Source organism: Blastomyces dermatitidis, assembly GCF_000003525.1.
Source record: "Blastomyces dermatitidis ER-3 genomic scaffold supercont1.15, whole genome shotgun sequence".
NCBI classification, from domain to species: domain Eukaryota; kingdom Fungi; phylum Ascomycota; class Eurotiomycetes; order Onygenales; family Ajellomycetaceae; genus Blastomyces; species Blastomyces dermatitidis.
Genome location: NW_025544788.1, coordinates 835468 through 853714, shown reverse-complemented (window position 1 = coordinate 853714; position 18247 = coordinate 835468). Strand labels below are relative to the sequence as shown.

The 18247-nt window shown below is 34.2% G+C and overlaps 2 protein-coding genes across 2 annotated transcripts; one reads left to right on the top strand and one right to left on the bottom strand.

The window, feature by feature from the left end:
• The first annotated feature begins 214 nt into the window (after positions 1-214).
• On the top strand, positions 215-2247 carry BDCG_09423 (uncharacterized protein). Its single transcript, XM_045425214.1, has 3 exons — positions 215-247; positions 404-1385; positions 1506-2247. Exons 2-3 carry the CDS (start codon positions 583-585, stop codon positions 2029-2031), a joined length of 1329 nt encoding a protein of 442 aa, XP_045273760.1. The 5' UTR covers positions 215-247; positions 404-582; the 3' UTR covers positions 2032-2247.
• On the bottom strand, positions 2086-4815 carry BDCG_09422 (aromatic-L-amino-acid decarboxylase). The gene is made up of 3 exons (XM_045425213.1): positions 4491-4815; positions 3456-4401; positions 2086-3192 (listed from the first exon to the last, which is right to left on the bottom strand). The coding sequence occupies exons 1-3, from the start codon at positions 4537-4539 to the stop codon at positions 2547-2549; spliced, it is 1641 nt and encodes a 546-aa protein (XP_045273759.1). The 5' UTR covers positions 4540-4815; the 3' UTR covers positions 2086-2546.
• Between the last annotated feature and the right edge of the window lie 13432 nt (positions 4816-18247).

Sequence of the window (18247 nt, the reverse complement as noted above, 5' to 3'; positions counted from 1 at the left end):
AACGAGAGTGTAAATTAGCCAACTAAAAAAAAATCAAACTGTAGAGGAGAGATGGTATAAGTTGTTGTTCACCAGAGTCGTGCAACTATTAGAACCCTTATCGCCCCGCTAGTTACGGTTGGCACTGAAATAAATAGTTAACTAGGCGATCTGATTAGATTAAATTATCTCACAGCCGCCCCTGCCGAGCCTATGGCGAACCAACTCTATTTGGGTCATCCACGGTCCCAATCTTAATATCTTAAGGGTGAGGACCCAACTATGGCTCCCCGCATGCGAAGGATTTATTTGCTTTTTTCGTATTTAGGTGCGGATTTTTTTTTTTTTTTTTTTTTTTTTTTTTTTTTTTTTTTTTTCCTCTTCGTGATGGCGCACAAAAGTTTCTTTCTGATCTGGAACCCAGCGAATTAATAACAGCAGAGTTGCTGGCATCTAATCTGTACTCGGCCTGCTAAGATGGCGCTAATATAGCTTTGAGCCCGTTTTTGAGCATCGCGGATGTGAGGCTGAGAGCAGAGGATAACTGGACCTTGGAAGAAACAGAAGGCGAGTAGAAAAGGAGAGGAGCGGGAGATCACAGCAATGAAGCTTAACATATTTATCCCATACCTGGCGGTTGCTGTCGCGATTGCATTACAAGGGATAACGCTCATTTACGTCCCCCCGAACTCCTACAAACGGATATGCATGCTTCCGGTGATTCTGCTCCCGGTTGCGATCGTCTGCCTGACAGCTCATCATGCTAGCTATGTCCAGCCATGGAATATCTTCATCGGATTGGAGTTTGGAACTCTGCTTGCGCTTGAGGTGTTGGACAACGTATGCCTGTCTAAGATCTCATATCCTACAGGAGAGGCGGGCGATAGAAAAAAGCACGACGGTGACAAAGACACAGCCGATACACACGCTGCCTCTACAAGGAACTGTTTTTACGATAAAGTCCGCTGGTCGCTTGACATAGCCATTAACAAAAGACGGATTAATCGCGCCGACCAGACCCGAAATGTGCCCTCTTTCGATTCTGGCAGGCTGCATCACATTCCATCGCGTCGCAGCTTTCTCCTCTTCCGCACCGCACGCTTCATTCTGCTATACCTGGTTTTCGATCTGATTACCAGCCAACCACTTGAGGATGCGCAGGCGAAATTTGGTCCAGGCAAGGACCGAATTTTCGCCCGGATAATGGCGAATGACATATCGCCCGCTGAAATCGGGGAGACGGTCGGCATTCTTGTGGGCCATTGTATATGTGCCTATATCTCGCTGCTTATTGGATATGACTTTTTCTCGTTGGTTGCTGTAGGGCTGTGCGGGGCCAAGGTTTCAGATTGGAAGCCGTTGTTTGGAGATTTTCGACAGGTTTATTCCATCAGGACATTTTGGAGGTATGTATAGTATATGTCCAAGGAATCCCAGTTTCCTCCAAATATGTCTCTCCGTGACTTGCACAAGAAGCAACAAAGCAAGCAAAAACTGACACCGCGCCAAAATATGGCAACCAACAGGCGATTCTGGCACCAGCTCCTTCTCCGGCCCCTCGAATCAGGCGCCTCCTTTATCACCCATTCAGTCCTTGGTCTCCCAGGCCTCCCTACCCGAAACACCAGCCGCATCACCAGTACCGACGAGAGTAATGGTAAAGCCTCTACCGCCAAAACACACCTCCGATTGCAAGACAGACTCCTGCTCCTCGTAACCGCCTATACCAAACTCACCCTCATCTTCCTGATATCGGGCCTCGTCCACATAGACTGCGACCGCATCCTGGGCATCCGGCTCCGCGACTCCCGCTGCATATCCCTGTTCCTATCTCAGGCCTGGGGCATCATGTTTGAGGACGCGGTCCGGTGGATATACCGCAGTGTCACCGGGAGCAAGGGAGATGGGCCTGTGAAGATGTGGCACCGCCTTGTTGGGTATGTGTGGCTCGTTACTTTCGCGCTGTGGGCGGGGCCCGGGTGGGCTTTTTCGGTTGTGAGGCTGGAAGTGCCCGCGGTTGTGGTGCCGGTCATAATCTTTCCTAGAGGTTGAGAGGCGTGTTTTTTTTGGTTTATTTATTCTCCACGAAGACGTTGGATTGGGGTTACGGTATTGGATCAATGGGGGATATATCTATAGCAATTTGGATAAACATTTGGAATAAAATATTTTTGGATAATAGAGGGAGCATGTTAGATACGGATCTATTTGGATATAACACATATATATATGCATATATAAACCTAGTCTCTTTATTTCAATATTCTGTCAGACTTGTTCCTGAAAGTATCTGGGTACGGGCCAATGCTCAGCAGTCGTTGCAGCTAAGTTGTATATGTTGCCGAGCCTGGTGTATCTCAAACAAGGATCCCGGAGACTTACTGGAATCTGACTGGGAGGGTACGGTGATATCCTAATTAGATACGTCCCTTCATTTGCGTCGTAAAAGAAAATCTATCTAAGTCTAACCAACACTTTTTTTTTTTTACCAAATAGCTGTCTCAGTAGCCAACATTAACCACCCTTGTTTTAACTTCTATTGCTAAGTGAGATCCATGTGCAACCTTTTAGTTTCGCAAGCTCTGTCCTTGCATCTTCTTGCGCTCTTCCGCCAACACTTCCTCAGTAACCTTGACCAAAACCTCGAATGCCTGGCGGACATACTTCTCTTGCGCCAGCGGATTCCCGCTCACGACCCGTATCACCGTATACCCACCAATCACCGAAGACGTCAGGAATAATTCGCCGCCGGCATTGATCTTTTCACAAACCTTCTGAGTAAGGGCCTGCGTCGAAATGGTTGACGTGTCCTTTGACCCTACTGTCTTGGCCACCCCGTCGTTCAAACCGGACGTGCCATTAGTCAAAGATGCAGTCGAAGCGGGGGAGGCCTCATCCAGGCCTCTAACCCTTACCGTGGTCAATCCGATCGAAGGCCCTGTGACTATCTCGAATAGATCCGGTCGCGTTTTAGTGAGGTTGGCGAAGACGACGCCGTTCTTTATGCCCTTGCGGATATGCGCTTTCATGCCAGATAGCCCGTAGGTGCGCATGACGAACCAGACCTTGAGTGCGCGGAAGCGTCGGCCCAGTGGGATGCCCCAGTTGCGGAAGTCTGTCACGGGCGTGGTGAGGCTGCTGGGATTCCGCAGGTAGGCAGGGGTTATGTCCAGAGCGTTGGTGAGGTGGATGGAGTTGGAGACATAGAGTAAACTATAGTTGGTGACAAAAGGGTGTGGGCGTTAGCACTGTGGCAGACATGAGGGAGAGACGAGAGTATGAAGCAATATGTAAAGAACATATTTTCTTTTTCTTTCTTCTTTTTTTCTTTTCTTTTCTTTTCTTTTCTTTTCTTTTCTTTTTCTTTTTTTCTTTTTTTCTTTTCTTTTTCTTTTTCTTTTTCTTTTTCTTCTTTCTTCTTTCTTCTTCTTTTTTTTTTTTTTGGAAGAAAGCAGCAAAAGGGAAAAAAACATTACCTGGCGTCGAAGTTAACTAAGAGCCACTTGGACAGATTCACCATGAAGCTATCCACTCCCTCCGCAAACTCCTGCGCAATGTGCTGCCATTCCTCTGTCACGAGCGCGGAACCGGCATACGCACCATCGATATGGACCCATATCTTCTGCCATGCCTCCTTCTCCTTCAGCACCGCCTTGATCTCCGAAAACCGATCAATGGCGCAGGAATTAGTAGTGCCCATCGTGGCAGTCAGGTAGAACGGCTCCATGCCCTCGCGCTCACACTGCTCTAGCATCTTGCGCAATCCATCCCCCGTCATGGCTAGACCATCCTCCAGCCGTGTGGGGATAGCGCGGTACCGCACCCCGGCAATCCGCGCACCTTTCGCCGTGCAACTGTGCGTCTGGTCAGTGCCCACCGCCACAAGCCGCGTCCGCAGCTCCATGGTCCGATCTTCCCACTCCGGGGTGCCCTCCACCAACCCCTCGGCCAGCGCCTTGTCCCTCACATGTCTTTCCCGAGCGGCAACGATGACGGTCGCAACGATCTCGCTTGCGGTGCCCTGAATAGTTCCCCCGCCGGTACTCTTCCCTGACTTCGACGACGCAGCGCTGAGGAAGCAATCCGGCAACCCGAGCGCCTGCGCCATCCAGTCCATGACGATGATTTCCAGCTCCGTGCACGCGGGCGAGCACAGCCAGTTGAACGCCGGCGCGGTGAAGGCTGCTGAGTACAGTTCGCCGAGAATGGAAGGGTACGTCACGCCTGCGGGGAAGTAGGCCATGAACTTTGGGGACTGCCATTGGGTCAGCCCGGGCATGATTTTGGACTCGATGTCCGGTTGGATTTTGCTCCATGGCTCCGGGTCGTTGGGGGCCGATGTGGGAATGAGCGGACGGAGGTACCCAGGCTCTATGCTGGGGACGACTCTTTTCGAGTCGATCGAGTTGAAGTGTTCGATTACTAGAATGCCAGGTTAGTTGCGGGGAGTCGAAGAACGCACAAGGAGAATATCGCGGTGTAAAAATAGAAGGAGAAAAAGGCTTGCGTACTCTCTTCAATGGCAGCATGGGCTGCTTCCCTGAATTGCACTCCATCCATCGCGGTAATATTTTCTTTTTCTCTTTTTTTTCTCTTGCTCTCTGTTTCTTTGTATATCTATTGCAGGAACTCTGCGGGGCTCAGGATGGATGGGAATTGGTGCGGAGAAATAATGGAGCAGAGATCGCAATCCTCAGTAGCTACGTTTGTTACTGATTAATTTAGGTCTAAATAAGTTAGGTAATGCCCAAAGGGACGATCCGTAGGATTAGCAATTGGGATTTCATTGGATTTTATACACAGGCCTGAAGATCTCAACATTCGAAAGGCGCAAAAAAAAAAAAAAAAAAAAAAAAAAAAAAAAAAAAAAAGCGTGATGAAGTTGAATATACTATCTCCTAATAATAGAGATACAAGATAGCGGGTGGGGCCGCAAGTACCCTGGCATTGATTAATAGAAGTAAATTCGGCCAGACGGACTGTGTTTGAGTTGTTGAGAGCTCCACCTGTAAAAACTTATTCAAGAAATAAAAAAAAATAAAAAATTCTTACATTCAGTCTGTTATTCTAACTTTTTTTTATCTTTACTAAATTTCAACACTGTAATTAAACTGAATAGTGAGAGATTATAACTGTAATAGAGAAAATTAAAAATATAAAAAAATATATATATAATTAAATTAATTAATATAATATTATTTTATAAAAAATTATAGTATTAAAGAAATCAGATTTGTAATATAATATAAATAAAATTAAATGTTTTTTTATTCAATTATACAGTTATACTTATAAACTATAAAATTATATTAATATTATAAGTATATTTATTATTTATATTAAATAAAAACTATTAATATTTTAATATATAAGTATTTAAAAATTAATTCACTAACAAACTAAGAAAATAAACTGAATTGAAATAAATATCTTAATTAAAATGAAAACAATTCTTTAAAAGAAAACATTTTCACAATTATACAGACTATATTTATTAATTAAAAATCAATTTCCTTTTTTAGATATTAAGAAAATTGAATATGAAAAAATATATTCAGAGAAAAAAGCTGAAATCTTTCATAAATATATAAATAAATATACTGTTTAAAGAGAAAGAATATAAACAATATTTGAAAAAGATTTTTATAATTAGTATAAAAGAATTAATCTTAATTTATTTAGATAACTTAAAAAATAAAAATAAGAATTTGAATAAATTAAATACAGATATTATTTATACTGAAGATAATATAAGATTTAAAAAGTTTAAACAGTAAATGTAAAGTTTTTATTACTAAATTATTTACAATAATAAAAGCTTTTAAGTAGATTGAATTATAATTGTTACACTGAATAGATAAGTATTAATATATAGATTTTATATAATAAAAGTAAAAAACATTAAAGAAGAAGAAAAAGAAAAAGTATAAAAATCAATAATTAAAGTAAATATTTATATATATACAAGATAAAGCTTCAGAATGAAAGAATAGAAATTTTATAAGTTCTTTAATCAGAGATCAGTGACTGAGAATCAGAGCTTTAGTAGAAATCTGTAATTCAGAAGAATGTATGACTGCTGAATAATAACGCGGCCGCTTCCGAACACGCTTCTCAACACGCTTACAAATGTAAAGAGATCATAGCAGCCATCAATTAATTTAGTGTATAATATATAAGAAGTCAGTGTATATCTGTAATTATATACTGACTTAAGCAATCTTTGAATCACATCTGATAGCATGTCTAAAAACTGGTGAGAAGTGCAGACTTCTTCAGAGTGTGATAATTTCATTTATAAAGTAATTTATAGTTATCATATCAGTGTGATTTCTAGAATATCTTAAAAGATAGTGTATAAAGAGTGATAAGCAGAAGAGTATCTAATTAATACTGCTTTACTTATTAAGGAAAAACTTCACACTCAGACAAATATCACATATAATACATAGACTGACTGCTGAAACCATGAATTTCATGTTTGGTCTCATTTGGTCTGATCTCATACATTTCTTGGTGTGAATCCGCTGGGACTGACTATCAAAAAAACAGATAAAGTGACTATATATCAGATCTTAAAATGAAATCATGACTTGAAAAAAATAAGAAAGTGGTTCCATTTGATCTCATTTAGTCTCATTCTTGGCATAAAGTTACTATTTTTAGACATTTTAAGGTTTTTTTTAGACTATTTTTAATTTTTTAAAAAGTAATGCTTTTTGATAATGCTCAAATGAGATTTAAAGTCATTTAAAGCAATAAAAATAATTTAAATTGAGAAGTGGAAATCATGATCTCATTTGAAAAATGTGACAAGAGTAGACAGTAAGTCTCACTGAGACAGTATGAGACTACTATCTAATGTTAAAACTGTGTAATGAAATCAGTCAAATTGATAATGAGACTATCAAAAAATCTGATTCTGATCTCAGACACGGTCACACGGTCAGTCTAATAATACATGAATAGATGAGATATAAGAAAGAAGATAAGAGTAGTGAATAAGATTCAAAGAAGTCTGCTCTCTATCTAAAAGAAGAATGAAAAGAAGAAGATGATTATCACTGAAGTTATACAATAATAATAGAAATAATATAGTGATATAATAATAGATATTATATAATTAATAAGAAATTATTAAAATAAATATCTCTTCTAGTTAATATAAATAATATTCTTCTCTGCTATCTGAACTGAAAGATATACAGAATCTCTTAGAGAGTTTACTTAAAGTAGTAAGAAAAGCAGCTGAGATTACTGAACTGAAATCAAAGCTCTGTACATATATAAGAATTCTAAATGAAATTGAGATCTTGTGTCATTCAAAGATTGCTTGAGTCAGTGTATAATTACAGATGTATACCAGCTTCTTATATATTATATACTAAATTAATTAGAGACCGCTATGATCTCTTTACATTTATAAGCAAGTTCAGAAATGACTATGTTATTATCTGACAGTTGTACATTCTTCTGAACTACATTCTCTCTTATCAGATTTAATCATGCTTATATAATTATAATATCTGTTCTAGCTTCATACAGATTAACATGTTACTAGTGTTTATAATTATATAATCTATCTCTGATTCAGCTAGCATTCTGTATACACTCTTATAAAGAAACTTTCACTATATTATATTACTTATTCACTAACTTTTCTTATTCTTCAATTATCTTCTTCATTATTATTATCATTGAATATTACTATCTTATTCAAGATTTCTATCTCTTCTTCTATTCAACTCTTTCTATCTGTTTATCTATTATATTATATGCATTTCTGATAATGACTCTCTGTTCTTATAATAAGCATTCTTATAGTACTTATATCAGACAGTTCATTAGCAGTAAGTGTAATATATTGTGAAATATAATCAGAACTTGTTTATCTTCTAATAATTGTCAGAATATACTATTATGAATAATATATCTTTTTCATCTTCTTATATATTTCTGACTCTCTTTTCTTCAGTAGTATCTGATCATGTTTTTCTGATTATGTTATATAACTGCAGATGCAGATGTTTTAATTTATATAGAATCTTCACATATTAACAGATCTACATTTATTAATAATTATAATCTCAGTATTGAATCATTGATTGAGAACTTGAAGAATGTGATAATAAAGAAATTATCTGTGTTATATATAACTAAGTCTTCTGTATCTTCTTCTACTCTCTCTATTTCTTTCTCTGCTACTCTCTCTTAATCTTCTACATCTGCTTCTATGTCTGATTCTCCTGCTTCTGCTATCTCTATTTCTGCAATCTTTACTTTCACTACTTCTGTCTTCTCTGATTCTGCTGTCTCTGCTTTTATTATCAGCTCTTCTCATTTCAAGAAGATGTTATGTAGACTTAATGAACTATGGTTTTTAATACATACACTTCTGCTCTTCTTACTGACTTCTAGAATAATTTATTGTATAAAGACTGTGTATAACATAACTATCTAAAGCTCAGTCATAGATGCTGATTATTATATTTATTTTAAATATTTATAATAAGATAAATATTTATTCATATCAGAGAATCATCTCTCTTCTCAACAGTATTAAGATTATAAGTCTTTTTCTTTTCATCTTTTCATTCTAATACTGATTTTTCTATTTTTAGAAGAAATCATTATAAGTTTTATTATATATAAAGTTATAATATTCACAGATATTAAGAAACTTTTTATAACTGTAAAGTTCAATATTACAGAGATATTCACTCTGATAAATTTCTTCAGAATAATAGATCTGTATCAGTCTATTCTTTAGTATCTATTATCTGACTTTGTAATGCAGGTAAAAGATATCTGTGTTTTTAGAAATAAGAACATAGATGTTATACTCTTTTACACTTATAAATGTAAGACTTATATATCTTGTCTGAGATATTATTGTGAGAATGAGCTATTCACACACTGTATTCTACTTTCTATATTCTCTCATATCTCTCTCTCTCTTTCTGAGAAGTCTTGTGTGTGTTGTAATTATATATATAACTCTAAGATCAGTAGATATTCATTCAGTAACTGTTTTCATCTCTGATTTTACAATTTTTATATACTAACAATGATTCTTAGTTGTCTCAGTGTCAGAGATTATTCTAATCAAAGATAATAACACTGCTGAGACTACCTTCTTTTATTCTTATACTTCTTCTATTACTTTCTCTTTCTTCTCTGCAGAGAAGATTGTATATATACTAGATTATAAGTATTCAGCTCTGAGTGACTTCTGTTATCATTCATTCAGTTCTGTGTCTTCTTCTTCTTTTATTTCTTCTATCTTTATTTCATTCAGTTCTGACTTCTGATTCTGCAGATTTTATGCTCTTCTTCAATTTTTCTATGCATATATATACATATTTCTATATTAGCATTTCAGCTAATCTTGTGATAAATGATATTAATGTTGTACACAGAGTGATAGAGAAATCAGAGACATGTATAATATTATTATAAGAGTAACTTACAGCTCTCAAATCTCTTACAGATCTTGAGTTTTGAGATTTTCTTCATTTTTAGCATTTTTCAGATGATATGACATTGAAAATAGTAATATATAGTGTATAAAAATGAATGAGATGTGTATAATAATATTTGTCTTTTACAGCTAGACTGACCGTGTGACTGTGTCTGAGATCAGAATCAAACTTTACAGTTATTATATTATTTAAAAGTATTACTTCTGATTATAATTTGTATTCATTATATTGATCTCAAATCATGTTATTTCAAATATTAAAGATCTCAGATTCACTTTTCAAATAAAAATCTAGTCTCAGATAAAGAATATATTTGAATTCTTAGTCATATTTTCATTCTGATTTTATTATTGAGAATGACATTAAATGAGATCATGAAATCATTTCTCACTTACATAATATTATAACATAGTGCTCATTTGTTGAAAATTTAACAGAGAGTGTTATTAAATATCATTACTTTTCTCAATACAGATTATAATTCATATAATTTTAATTATGAAAAAAATATAAAATACAAAAAAAAACAAAAAACAAAAAATAAAAATAAAAAAAATCAAGATCATAGAGCTGCAGTATTTTTAAAATACTTACTTCTCAGAGTCTTTACAATATTCATTACTAACTGTGTATTTCTTACAGTGAGAGTAATATGACTGTAATAAGTTATTATCTTAACATCATCTAATAAATAATCAGTATATATCTGTATAAATGTGAATAATTAGAAAATATATACTTAAAAAGTGTGGTCAGAGTGAACTCTGCTGTCACTTAAATAATATCAAGAGTAGAATGCTGAAATTGATAATTTCTCTCATTGATTTCACAGACAAGATATGTGAAGATAATGTTAAGAAATATAAGATTCTCTGACTTCTGATAAAAACAGATCTCATAAAGAGACTCTATTTTCATAATATCAGAGACTGAGTGTTATCAAAAAGTATTACTTTTATACAATGTATATACACTTACTATAATGATTCACTCTCTATACATGTGATCAAGAGTTGCAGCTTTCTCACACTGTATAACTCTTTCTGAGATGCTGCTGTAGTCTGTCAGTTTATAACTTATATAGTCTCTCAGTTCAGCATGCACTGTATATAGACTGACCGTGTGACCGTGTCTGAAACCAGAATCAGAATTTTTGATAGTTTTATTATTAATTTAACAGATTTCATTACACAGTTCTAACATTAGATAGTAGTTTCATACTGTCTCAGTGAGACTTACTGTCTACTCTTATCACATTTTTCAAATAAGATCATGATTTTCACTTCTCAATTTAAATTATTTTTATTGCTTTAAATGGCTTTAAATCTCATTTGAGTGTTATCAAAAAGTGTTACTTTTTAAAAAATTAAAAATAGTCTAAAGAAACCTTAAAATATCTAAAAATAGTAACTTTATGTCAAGAATGAGACTAAATGAAATCAAATGAGACTACTTTCTCATTTTTTTCAAGTCATGATTTCATTTTGAGATCTGATATATAGTCACTTTGCATGTTTATTTAATGATTAGTCCCAGTGAGATTCATGCCAAGAAATGTATAAGATCAGATTAAATGAGATCAAATGTGAAATTCATGATCTCAGCGGTCAGTCTAACTGTATGTATACAGCTCTGCATGCTGAGACTGTGTTGATCATTATAATCTAACATAATACTTACTTTTCACAGACTATGTTTCATTTAAGAAGAGAGAAGAAGATGCAACTATTATTTTATTAAAAGAGAGATGAATAATTAATATTATTAAATATAATTTAATTCATCTGTATTTAAAATTTAATTAGTCTATACTTTTCAATTTGAGAGTTTCTAAGAGTGTTTTAATAGTTTTCATACCAGCTTAAACTTAGTGATGTATGATTCAAAGATTGCTTAAGTCAGCATATAATTACAGGCGTACACCGGCTTCTTATATATTGTAATATCATACACTAAATTAATTAGCAGCTGCTATGGCCTCTTTACACTTGTACATGTATACTAGTAGTTCAGAAGTGACTGTGTTATTATTCAACAGTTGTATGTTCTTCTGAATCACATTCTCTCTCACTAGATTCAGTCACACTTATATGACTATATTATACACTCTAGCTTCATGTGAATTAGCTCATTACTAGTGTTTCATAATTGTGTGATCTATTTCTGATTCAGCTAGCATTCTGTATATACTCTTATAAAGAAACTTTCACTATATTATATCACTTATTCACTAACTTTTCTCATTCTTCAATTATCTTCTTCATCATCATCATCATCAAATGTCATTATCATTCAAGATTTCTACTTCTTCTTCTATTCAACTCTTTCTATCTGTTCATCTATCACATTGTATGTGTTTCTGACAATGACTCTTTGTTCTCATAACAAGTGTTATTGTAGTGCTCATATCAGACAGTTCATTAGTAGTAAGTATAATGCATTATGAAATATAATCAGGACTTGTTTATCTTCTAACAATCATCAGAATAATATATTATTATGAATAATATATCTTCTTCATCTTCTCATGCATCTCTGATTATTTCCTTTTCAGTGAGTTTCTGATCATGTTTTCTGACATGATTTTGCATAGACACAGATGCTGATATGTTTGTTTTTATTCATGTAGAATCTTTACATGTTGACAGATCTGCATCTACTGATAATAGTGAATCTGATATTGAATCATTGATTGAGAACTTGAAGAATGTGATAATGAAGAAATTGTCTGTGTCATGTGTGACTGAGTCTCTTATGTCTCTCTCTACCTCTTCTGCTGCTTCTTCCCCTGCTGCTCTCTCTCAATCTTCTACACTTGCCTCTGTGTCTGGTTCTCTCACTCTCTCTACCCCTGTTCCCGCGACCTCTACTCCTGCTACTTCTGGTTTTGTCATCTCTGCTTTCATTACCAGCTCTCCCTGTTTCAAGAAGATGTTGTATAGACTTAATAAATCATGTCTCTCAGCATGTACACTCCCACCCTTCTTATCAACTCTCAGAATAATTTATTATACAAAGACTGTGTATAACATGACTATCTGAAGCTCAGTTGCAGACACTGATTATTATGTTTGTTTTAAATATTTGTGATGAGGCAATTGTTCATTCATATCAGAGAATCACCCTCTCTCTCAACAGCGTCGAGATCGTAAGTCTTTTCCATTATCTCTTTTCTTACACTTTTCCTTTATCTGCTAGCCACTACTCTTACGCGACCTCTATATGATACAGCGTTCAGTGACTAGGTTCGGCAGCTTTCACCTTTTGTGATTCTGTCTCGCGCATTATACTGTCTCTCTTCGCCCGCTCAGACCACTACAGTGAACAGCTCATCAAAACTAACCTCACTCAATCTCTGAGCATTCTCAGAGATTGAGATGGCTTGGTCTCATGCATTCACAGATGTTTCAGATAGTTCATTCTCTGTAGTCTCTGTGATTGAACTGATGTAGACAGTTAAATTCAACTCTGAATCTCTTTTTCTTCTATAATCTGACTCATATACAAGTCTGCTGCTCTAAGACTGCTCTTTATCATGTTATGTCTGCTATCTGCAGTATGTTATCATACAACTGGCTACAGTCTTATCACTTATTAAAGTGTGATGTTTATCTGATTTCTTCATTACTTCTCATTCTTTTCTTATAATTATGAAAAGATTGAAATAAGTAAGATTATCTGATTTATAAGTGTCTATGATTTCTCTTACTTCATAAGACTTTTCAATTATAAGTCTCTTCTTTTTCAATACTGATGATAGTGCTGTGAATAATTATAATCTACTTAAGTATTATATCTTTACTTTCATAAGTTATAAATTATTGATTAAGTTATATAAGATCTGTCCCTCTGATTCTTTCAATGTATATATTCTCAGAGAATGTGATTTGAGTATTTTATATAGCTTAAATCATCTAGATTGAAACTTCTCAGAACTCTCATTGTGTACAAGAACTCATGTTCTCATCTTAAGACTTGATTTCTTAATAAGTGAGTCTTGTATTCTTTTCAATTGAATTGCTCAGTTCAGAAGTAACTTGTTAGCTTTTATATATGTGTGACTGATCTCTTTTAATCTTGATTCTGTGTCTGCAACTGTTGCATTCACAACTGCTACTACTGTGTCTGTAACTGCTATTTCTGCTATGTTCACAACTGCTGTTCTTACTGCATTTATAACTGCTCTCTCTCTTATCTTTTTCAAAGCATTCTCTGAGATGCACAGATGCAATTCATACAACAGGTAGAATGATGAATGCTTGAAGACTGTATACTGTTAAATTCACATAATTAATAGTATCTGTCTGAGATATTCATTTCATAGTCTTATAGACTTACTCACTAGATATTTTATCAGCATGTTATCTAAGATTTCATTCAAGTGTTTCATCTTTTCATTCATCTGTGAATAATATAACATTGTTCTACAATGTCTTATCTGTAACTAGCTTATAAAATGTCTCACTACTTCTCTCATGAGATTTACACTGTTATCAGTTAGAATCTCACACAGTATTTCATAGTTGATATAGATCTCATTATATAGAAACTTCACTATTATCTCTTCTATTATCTCTGAAACTGCTTTTATGACTGATCAGTCAGTAGTGTAATCAATAGCAGTGATTATTCATTGATTTTCATTTGATATTCACAGTAATATGTCTATAAGATTTATTCTTCATTATTTGAACAGTTGTATTATATACTTTATCTGATGTTGCACTTTCTTGTGTTCTAATTCTTTCTTAGATTCTTTCATAACCTAGCAATTCAGACACTTGTGAGTATATATCTGAATGTTCTCAGTCATGCTTGATCAGTATACTCTTGATTTGAGTATATTCATAAGTTCAGAGCTTTTTAAGTGACTGAATTCCTTGTATATATAAGTCATCAAGTTGCATTTAAATGAAGATTCTAGATAGAGAGCTTCTATGTATTCTAGATTGTAATAAAGTATAACATTGTTTTTCAATTTCTTTAACTTGAAGTTCAGAAGTATCTCTTCTACTACTTTTATAAGACACTTATCATCTGATATCTTGTCATTCTCTAAGTAAGAGATTATAATATTCACTTATTCTGATTCTCTGTATTCTCTCAGTGCATTTAACATGAACATTTCTTGTATCTGATTCATAGAACTCTCACTTATAAAATCAGGTCTGTAACTGATTGTATCAGATATCACAGCATTCAATTCTTTTCAGTATTTGATATGAAGATTGTACACTTGAAACTGTAAGAAATCCCGCTTCTCGCGGATTCTTTACCTCTATTTCTATCTCTCGTGTAATCAATAGGGCTAGCGGCCCTTTGGCTACACACAACTATATAGACTGGAGTTCGCGAATACTATTTACAACTCAGCTTGAATGCTATTATACATTTAATCTCTACATTTTATCTTTCTATTGTGAACACTTCTAGTAGTTAACAGTATATATCATATCAAGCTGCAAACACCTGAATAATCACCTGTGAGCACTTATTCTTATATTTCAAGCTCAGTCAGTCAGCAACTGCCTGTTATGACTGAAAGAACTAGAAACTTGTATACTTCAATTTCTATGAACTCTACTGTAGATACTCAGAAGCAGTCATCTGAACTATGAATAATCTTTATAAAAGAAGTCTCAGAGAACTTATCAATTACTTACAGAACATTATTCTCTGCATCTGTGACAGAGAAACTCTCTGAACTCATGAACAAATCAATCTCAGTAAAGAACATTCTTGAGCATCTCTTATAAAATTAAGCTATTTTTCTACAAGAAATGCTTACTATCTGCGAACATTCTCAAATCAAGTCTCTAGACATGATCTTCAGAGACACTTACAAACTGAAAAGAAACTTTCTTAAGCTATAATCACTTAAGATCACTTATTGAATCACAATCTATAAAAGCTTTTATAAGTTTGTATTTAAAATTGACTTATAAGCTCAGCTGTGTGATATGAAAGATGAAGAAGCTGTTATCTATATAATGACAGATCTCTATTACACTGAAGTCAAGAACTGGCTGAATTATTTAGAGAATGATTATAAGAGATTCTACTAATCTATTCTTAAGATCTATCTAGAGAATAAGTTGAGAGACTTTATAAGTCAGACAGAGAACATCTGAACTGTGATTATTAATATTAGAAAAAGAGATAAGAAATCTGATGAAAACTACTTATAATACTTCATGAAATTATGACATGAATTAGAATCTGTGAAAACAGAGCTCTGAAATAAGACCTGAATGATGATATTCATAAAGAGACTGAATAAAGATATGCAGAACAAGCTCATTGAGTAAGACTCTAAGCTCTTAATCTTGAAGAAACTGATGACTCTCATTCACTACTTACAGATCACTGTGAGAATCACAGACTCACAGAGAGCAGATCACTGATCAGCTCTGTAAGAGTTAGAATAATAGAGAACAGATTTGTCAGAAAAAGATAATAAGATATAGAGAGATTCATATCTGACTGCTGAGCAGAGAGAGAGAGCTTCATAAGCTTCTATGAACAGAGTGTATAACAGAGAGATTAAGAAAAAGAGACTCTGCTTCATTTATTCTAAATCAGAACATCTCTGCACAAACTGTGTGAATAAATTAAAATAGAAATTTGAAGAGTTATGAACAGAGTTAGCAACAGCCTTCTTAAGAGTCTTGAAGCTGATATCTGAATCTGTTACTCTCTTAATGAAAATGCTTGCTTGTAGAGAGAGACTGTGTCACAGTACTGCTATCTTACAAGTATGAAAAGCATTGATAAACTCAGAATCTCAGGTCACTGTGATGTCTCTAAAGCTTATGAAGTGTATAAGCTGAAAGATGAAGACTGAGAATCTGCTCTTATAATAAGCAGAGTGTGAGAACTCAGATCTGAGAACTGAGAGACTTACAAGAGTCATCTTTGAATTACAAGATCTCTCTGAAATCTGAAGAAAATTTGCAGAAACTGTGATTATCATGAACATCACAGATAACATATACTTAAGACTTATATAACTTTAAAGACACAATCTGCACATAGCTGTCTGTGAGTCAGGTTTATACTTTCAATCAGTGTTGACAGACTCACTCACAGAGATAGAATCAGTTAATACTGTAGAGTTGATTAGAGAAAACAAGCTCATCTATGTAATGATCTTATAAGTATCTGAGAATCTCACAGTCATGAAAACTGAGCTTCAGATATCAGAGAAATATCAAGATCTCACAGAGATATTTAGCTCAGTAAGAGCAGCTGAGCTTTCTTCTCATCATAAGAAGAATCTGATAATAGATTTGATAGAAGAATAGAAACTCTTCTGAGAATTAATCTATAAGCTCTCTCATCATGAGACAGAGGTCTTATAAATCTATGTAAAGAAGAATCTGAAGAATGACTTTATCTGATCTTCACAGATCTTCACAGAAGTCTCTGTAATATTTATAAAGAAGAAGAATAAAGATCTCAGATTATATATAGACTACTGTAATCTGAACTTTAAGATAATAAAGAGCTGCTATTCTCTGTCTCTGATTGAGAATGTAATCAATTATCTCACAGAAGCTGTTATATTCACACAACTGAATATAATTAATATATATACACAACTGTGAATACAGTCTGAGAATGAATGAAAGACTGTCTTTAGAACTGCACTGAGATTATTTGAATATCTAGTGATGTCTTTTAATCTGACTAATATCTCTGCAGTATTTCAGTCTTTCATTAATAAAATACTTCATGCATATCTAAATATCTTCATAATAATATATCTGAATGATGTGATAATGTACTTCATGAAGAAGAAAGAACACACTGAGCATGTATGAAGTGTATTGAAGATCTTAGATGAGACAGAACTGTATATTAAGCTTATAAAGTATAACTTCAGTACTCACTGAATTAATTTTCTAGAATATATAATTATCACAGATGATATTCAGATAAAATCTTCACAGATTGAAACTATTCTATTATAACTGAAGTTAACTAGTATTCATAAGATTCAGATCTTTCTGAGCTTTGTGAATTTCTATAGACAGTTTATCTTTATATTTATAAGAATCTTCTTAACTCTTACAGATATACTGAAGAGTGAAAATAAGAAGAAGTTATTCTATGAACAGAGAATGAAAAGATTATTGAGAAGAGAGAACTGTGAGAACTTTCTTATCTCAGAAGCTTACAGAGTCTTTACAAGATTGAAACAGATATTCACAGATATAGTGATGCTATTTCACTTTAATCTCTTGCTCTTAATCAGATTGAAGATAGATATCTTCTTCTTTACAATTTCAGAAATAGTCTTATAACTACAGTTAAATGAGAACTGAGTTTCAGTGATCTTTTTCTCACAGAAGATGCAATCTGTGAAGATTAACTATGACATTTATAATCAGAAGCTTCTTACAATAGTGAAATTCTTCTATCACTGATATCACTACTTTGAGAATCTTATAACAGTGATTACTGTTAGAACTGATTATAACAGCTTACAATAGTTTACTTTAATTAAGAAACTCTTACAGTGATAGATTCACTGAGCTCAGAGACTGAGTGAGTTCTGATTCAAGATAGAATATATTAAGGAAACTAAGAACTCAGCAGACAGACTCTCTCACAGATTAGACTATGTTAAGAAGATCAGAGTGACAGACACAGAGAGACTAGAGAAGATAGAAAAGCTTCATAAGATGCTCAGACTGAGTGTTGTAAAGAGATTGACTGAAGAGTCTCTCAATCCCCTGTAAGAGAAGAGAAGAAAGAGAGAGAAGAAGTCTGTATAACTACTC

What these genes read in the sequence shown, in the direction of transcription:
- BDCG_09423 (XM_045425214.1), top strand. Translation starts at nt 583, where the DNA reads ATGAAGCTTAACATATTTATCCCATACCTGGCGGTTGCTGTCGCGATT. An exon ending in TCCATCAGGACATTTTGGAG is followed by an intron (nt 1,386 to 1,505) that starts GTATGTATAGTA and finishes GGCAACCAACAG; the next exon opens with GCGATTCTGGCACCAGCTCC.
- BDCG_09422 (XM_045425213.1), bottom strand. Translation starts at nt 4,539, where the DNA reads ATGGATGGAGTGCAATTCAGGGAAGCAGCCCATGCTGCCATTGAAGAG. An exon ending in CCATGCTGCCATTGAAGAGA is followed by an intron (nt 4,402 to 4,490) that starts GTACGCAAGCCT and finishes CTGGCATTCTAG; the next exon opens with TAATCGAACACTTCAACTCG. An exon ending in TTAGTTAACTTCGACGCCAG is followed by an intron (nt 3,193 to 3,455) that starts GTAATGTTTTTT and finishes CACCAACTATAG; the next exon opens with TTTACTCTATGTCTCCAACT.